The 6,610-nt window shown below is 41.6% G+C and overlaps 1 protein-coding gene across 2 annotated transcripts; it reads right to left on the reverse strand.

Annotated features, from left to right (window-relative positions):
• Positions 1–2,495: 2,495 nt before the first annotated feature.
• LOC121283446 (histone H2B 7) lies at positions 2,496–4,495 on the reverse strand. 2 transcript variants are annotated; one of them, XM_041198028.1, is made up of 2 exons: positions 4,481–4,495; positions 2,496–2,861 (listed from the first exon to the last, which is right to left on the reverse strand). In XM_041198028.1, exons 1-2 carry the CDS (start codon positions 4,493–4,495, stop codon positions 2,496–2,498), a joined length of 381 nt encoding a protein of 126 aa, XP_041053962.1. The 2 variants fall into 2 exon arrangements, with proteins under 2 accessions (XP_041053962.1, XP_041053969.1); XM_041198035.1 differs by lacking the exon at positions 4,481–4,495 and having other exon boundaries at positions 2,496–2,873.
• Positions 4,496–6,610: the final 2,115 nt, after the last annotated feature.

The following is a 6,610-nucleotide window of genomic DNA, read 5'->3' on the forward strand; positions in this document are numbered from 1 at the left end:
TTACGAGGGTGTTTGCCACCAACCTCACCCTCGCCACAGACAAGGATCACGTCCTCATCAGTCAAGTGATGGTATACCCCTTGAAGTGAGGGAGGGGCCTAATGTGGGCCACTCCACCCCCGGTCTGGGACCTCTCCCTGCTGATGTGAGCAGATTTCTGCTGAATGCAAACAGATGGAGAGAGTGTGAGCAGGACACGTGGCACTGTGTGGAATGCCTGTGTGGTGAGCAGAGCCATGGGCAGGATGAGAACACGGGTTTGAGAGGATTTGAGCCTGATGGAGATGTGAGGATGTGTGTGTGAGTTAGTGGTATTCTCCCTTGGGGTGTGAGATCCCTGTGGATGGGAGTTGAGCTTGTGAGTGCGTGATTGAGAGTGATAAGAAGAAAGGATAAGACCATTTGTCCTGTAGTGGCTGTCCTCTTTTGCAGGGCATTGGCGCTGACCACTGTTGCCACTGCCTCCCAAGCTGGGTTATCGAGGTTGCTGGCCATCCTGCAGGCAGAGTGAGGGTAAAGGACATCACGGTGAGCCTTCACTGCGTCCAAAAGGTATTGGAGGGCCACATCATTTAACCTGGGGGCTGTAGTCTTTTTGCCTTTTGGGGCCATCCTGTGTTCTTTACAGCAGTCGTGGGTTGGAAGTGCTGAGAGGTGTGCGCACGGCTGGACTTTAAATATTGCACCTAGCGTGATGAAGCGGCGAGGTGGTTGTATGGCTCGCGAATAAGAGCCTGCCCACCATGGAAACAGCGTGTTTCCTGGGAATGCATAATTAATGCAGCGGGTTTTGGACAATACAGCGTGAAAAGCTGCCATTGCGACTAGCGGATAAAATGTCATTTTACCCGCCCGCTACCGCACCAAGTGCAAATCTGGGACGATTCCATCTTTAGAGTTAAAATGGAAAATTTTGCCCTTGAGTCTTCAAAAATAGCCATGTTATTTTCTGTATTCACATCAGTATGTGTTGCAAAACGGTTTCAGCTGATTTTTTTTGCCTTACATGGTTTTTCTTAAACTTGAAATCCTCTTACAGCAGTTATAAATAAATATTTTGCCGCCTTGTGATGTTATAAATATCTCCAAATCAATGCAGCATATCTGTTCAAATGAAATTGGATATAGTCAAACATGTTGATTCCCTTCAAGGTAACTCCAAACTAAAGTTATCCTTCATTTGTAGCTCCCCCTTCTGGCAAAAATGGTGTATTAAAAGGCAACCACTCAAAAAAGTGAAACGTACACTTCTATAATTATCACAATACATAAAACTACTAAACATAATGTCAAACCAAAATTGCACAAAATTCCATTCTTCTTAAAACTACATTTTATAGATTTCCTTGTCGAAATAAGTGTGGTAAAATTGTTTCGAATTAAACTTCATTCCACACACCACATATTTACTTTACCCTTCATTAAAACTGAAACCTAATATACCAAATAAAGACCATGCCATGTATATTTCTGTGATCACTTTAAATGGACAATTTTGAAATCAATTGAGTTAGCTTGATTTAAGATAAAAGCAAAATACTGCGGATGCTGGAAATCTGAAACAAAAACAAAAATAGCTGGAAAAACTCAGCAGGTCTGAAAGCATCTGCAGAGAGGGATACAATTGACATTTTGAGTCTGTATGACCCTTCATCAGAACTGAATATAAGCTGTTTAAGGGGGGTGGGACAGATGGAGCTGGACAGAGGGCCAGTGATAGGTGGAGGCAAAGGAGAGATTGCCAAAGATGTCATAGACAAAAGGACAAAGGGGTGTTGATGGTGGAGATATTAGCTAAAGGATGTGCTAATGGTGACATTAAGGGTGGAAAGCAGGATGAGCACGTGACAGATGGCCCTAGTGGGGGTGGGGTGGTGGGAAGGGATCAAAATAGGCTAAAAGATAAAACAATGGATGGAAATAAATATTTTAAAATAATAATAGAAATAGGTGAGAAAATAAAAAATATATTAAAAAATATATAATGATTATTAGAAAAAAGGGGATCGGAAAGGGGGTGGGGATAGTGGGCTTAGCTTGATTTAAGGTTTGACTTCTGGGTTTTGCATATATCACTAAATTGTGTCCAGAACAATGTTAAGCCATTATGACATGAAATTATGCACAGGACATGGAGGTGACTGACACAGAAGAGTTGGTTCCATTGTTCAACCATGCAAAATACAATTTTAGGTGCCATGTGCATGATACACATGATTCTTTCCAGAAGGACAGCCTCATGATTATTAAATTGTAAATAAAAATAGATTTCTTCATGTTTTTCATATTTATATGTAGTGAAACAAATATGAGATTGTTAAAATAAGATCACAAATATACAAACACCAAGCTAGTGCTGACTGTCACAACATAGAGTGTCAGGACCTGAAAGCCCCTTTCTCAGATATCTCAATACTGACCACTATTTAGCAGGCTAGACTGTGCTTTATTAGTTAGGGAAGGGGGAGTTCTTTTGTTCACTGCATTGTGGCGTTTCATTTGGAGCTGGTGTACTTAGTCACCGCCTTGGTGCCCTCCGACACGGCGTGCTTGGCCAGCTCCCCGGGCAGCAGCAGGCGCACGGCGGTCTGGATCTCCCGGGAGCTGATGGTCTGCCGCTTGTTGTAGTGGGCCAGGCGGGAGGCCTCGCCGGCAATGCGCTCGAAGATGTCGTTGACGAACGAGTTCATGATGCTCATGGCCTTGGAGGAGATGCCGGTGTCTGGGTGGACCTGCTTCATCACCTTGTAGATGTAGATGGAGTAGCTCTCTTTCCTGGATCTCTTCCTCTTCTTGCCGCCCTTTGGTGGCGTTTTCTTGATGGTTTTTTTGGACCCCTTCTTGGCCGCTCCTGATTTCTTCTCGTCCACCATAGCGACGCTTAGCCTTTGACTTTGGCTTGAATGTGGTTAACCACACCAATAAATTGATTGGTTAAAGCATTAATTGTTTATTTAGCATTAAGTTTCTCCACATACAACAATCACACTTCAGGTGAGTTAGTTCAGCAAAGATAGGTACATATCTTACATCCAATAGTATCATCACAAATATATCAGCTCACCAACAATCAATCTGTTGCCTAATAGAAGACAGCTACAGATCATCATCAGTAGTATAAGAATCATCACTTCTAAGGTACGTCGGCCCTTAAACATTTAGTTTATTTCCCATTCTAATTCACAGACACATCCTATTATATCCTGCAATGCAACTGCATTATTAAACTTGCCAAATCTTCTATAAGGTGTGGTTCACTTGCTTATTGGCTTAGCTTTGTTTATCTCTTGAAAGTTTACTCCTGCTTCCATTATTCATATCCACCAACTGATTTTGCTTCAGTGATCTAACTAGGCTATATTTGGGATAGTCATGCCTTTGTCTATTGTGATAGCCTTTAACCCAGAATCAGTAACAATAAGGAACATTTGTAATTACTTTAAACTCTTTGCCAAATCTGCAACTGTTTTTTAGAAATATTTGAAAAAGCCTTTCAAGAGTTTGTATCTCTTGTAATAGGATTAAATATTTTTTCTATCTATTCTTTCATGGGATTTGCCTAGGTCAACATTTGTTGCCCATCTTGAACTGAGTGGTTTGCTGGGGCATTTCAGAGGAATGTTGAGATTCAACCGCTTTGTTGTGGCTTTGGAGTCATATGTAGGCCAGACCAGGTAACAATGATAAAAACAAAAAACTGCAGATGCTGGAAATCCAAAACAAAAACAGAATTACCTGGAAAACTCAGCAGGTCTGGCAGCATCGGCGGAGAAGAAAAGAGTTGACGTTTCGAGTCCTCATGACCCTTCAACAGTTCCGCTGAGTTTTTCCAGGTAATTCTGTTTTTGTTTCAGGTAACACTGATAGATGTCCTTCCTTAAAGGGCATTAGTGAACCAGATGGGTCTTTAAAACAATTGATAGCTGTCATGCTCACCACTACTGAGACTAGCTTTATAATTCCAAATTTATTAATTGAATCTAAATTCCACCAGCTGCTATGTGTGGGATTTGAACTTATGTCCTCAGTGCATTAGGTGGGTCTCTGGATTACTAGGTATAATGACTTGACGCACCAGACAGGTTTCAACAGAAATAAACTTTATTACAGAGAACTTTTCAGATGTTACATACTTAAACCAGGTCTTCGACAAGAAGCCCTGCCCCCCCACATTACCTGCGCTTGGAGCTCATTGGTCAGAGCCTCCAAGAACATCATGTGACCCCTGATAGACAGCAGGAGAGGCTATACCTCCAGTTACAACATTTCCTCCCCTTTAGTTTTTTTTACAATTTCTATTTACAGAGAACATTTGAATATCCAACAACATATACAAGTGAATAAGATTAAGTCTCTGAGGTGCTTTCCTTATTCAGTTAGATTGGTGTAGCTCTACCACTTGAGGTTCTTGCACATGATCAGAAACTGTAGCACCAGAAACATCATTAGAAAATGGCAGTTTGGGGTTTGGCAAATCTGCTGAGACATCAGGCATATCTATTCTAGGTCGATCTGTCACCTCAGGCTTTAATGGTTCAACATTAATCACAGGCGGAAGGGCTGGTTATTGGAATGTCTCTCTATTTCGAAGATGGTCCACACGTTTCCGAACAATCGGTCTTCCACTTCCACCTGGAAGGACAAGGGACCAGTTTCTGAGACAATTGTTCCTGGAACCCAAAAAGGTCCACTTCCAAAAGTCTGCATGAAAACTGTGTCTCCAAAAGTGAATATGTGAGCTATGCTATGAACATCGTGATTCAATTTTTGATTACTCCGATTCTTCTCCACCTTCCCCTCTAAATTTGGAAACACCAGACTTAACCTTGTACGTAGGCAGTTCACCAATAATTCAGATGACATTAAACCCGTAGTTGAACGAGGCATCGTACAATAACTGAGAAGAAAACAGAAAAGTCGAGTTTCTAGACTTTTGCGCAGCTCACTCAGCTAAACCATTTGATGAGGGATGATATGGTGCTGTTTTAATATGTCTGATTCCATTTAAAGTCATGAATCTCTGAAACTATGTACTGATAAAGGTTGTATCGTTATCAGAAATGATAACTTCCAGTAGGCTATGTATACTAAAACAATGATGCAGCTTTTCGATAGTTGCGCTCAATGTCAGTGATCTGACTTCATACATAGGCATCCATTTAGAATGTGCATCCACGATCAATAAAAACATGGTACCTAAGAATAGTCCTACATAATCAATATGTCATTTAACCCAGGGTTGACTAGGCCCACTCCCATGGATGCAGTGGAGCTGAAACAGGCAACCTCTGGAGACATTGATTAATCATGCTTTCAGTGTTACTGTTAATGCCTGGCCACTAGACATAGCTTCAGGCAAGCATTTTCATCTTTGATATGCCTGGATGTATACAGTGAAGCTCTGGCAAGAGTGATTCTCTCCCTTGCAAAGGGACGACAACTCTTGATCTCCACAACAAGATTCCGCCTTGACAACTTAAATCTGTTTTTCGGGCATGGAATGGTCTCATTTCTTCAGACACGGGTGAATTTGACCACCCTTGCAATACAAGGTCTCTGAATTTTGACAAAATTGGATCTCTGTTTGTCCAATTTCTAATTTACTTTGCACAAACAGGTGAAGAATCCAAGAAATTCAGTACAATCACAACTTCTTGTGGCACTGGAGCATGTACAATGCTATCTGGTAATGGGAGACAACTGAATGCATCTGCATTTGCAATATGTAAGCCTGGATGACGCATAAAAGTGTATTCATACGCAGATAATATCGAAACCCAACTTTCATTCAGCTGATGCTTCAGCTGTTCAGTCTCTTTCTTCTATCTCTTGTCTTCCTCCTGGAATATTGAACATTGTTGAGCCTTCTCTGCCAACTGTTTCTTCAGTTTGTTCAGGATGGCACTAAGTTCATTTTGTTTTGCTTCATGATTTGCCACAGGAACCAGCTCTGACCTGAGGGATCCTTGCAGCATGTGAAGGTCCTTCAATTCTCCTAACTCATCCTGAAATACACTGTTATATTTCCTTAGCAGTTTGAGAACTCCTCCTGTTCTCAGGTGAAATATTTCAGACCAGTCAAGCTTGATTTTTTATAACCAGTCTCATCCCAGAAGACTCGGTCCTTCTCCTGTCATTATTGTCACTGGAAGCTGAGCTGCCTGTTGCCTATAAGACACTGGTGCCATGGCGATACCTTTTACCTATATAGATTCTCCACAGTATATGTCTTCAATTTAGCGGTTGTCCACTCCCAGATTCAGTGATTGGGTACCTTCATTTAGATATTTAAATGTGTGGTCTCCCACCACAGTGGTTGAGGCTCCGTTATCTACTTCCATTATTAGTGACTTCCCATTAACCTGGATTGTGACAGTGATAGATTCAGTTTTTACAGCGATGGCGTTAAACAGAGAATAGATGTCAGTATCAGCAGCTTCAGGTTCTGCTGTATTTTTCAATTCAGTCAAGTTGGTTTGCTATGTTACGGGCTGTTTTGACTTCAACCTGCCTCACTATGTGACCTTTCTTTTGACAGTAATGGCATTCTGCTCCTTGATTCTGCAGGTGATCTTCCCCACATTTATAACAGATTAACCTTGGAGTCGTT

Source organism: Carcharodon carcharias, chromosome 1 (genome assembly GCF_017639515.1).
Source record: "Carcharodon carcharias isolate sCarCar2 chromosome 1, sCarCar2.pri, whole genome shotgun sequence".
NCBI classification, from domain to species: domain Eukaryota; kingdom Metazoa; phylum Chordata; class Chondrichthyes; order Lamniformes; family Lamnidae; genus Carcharodon; species Carcharodon carcharias.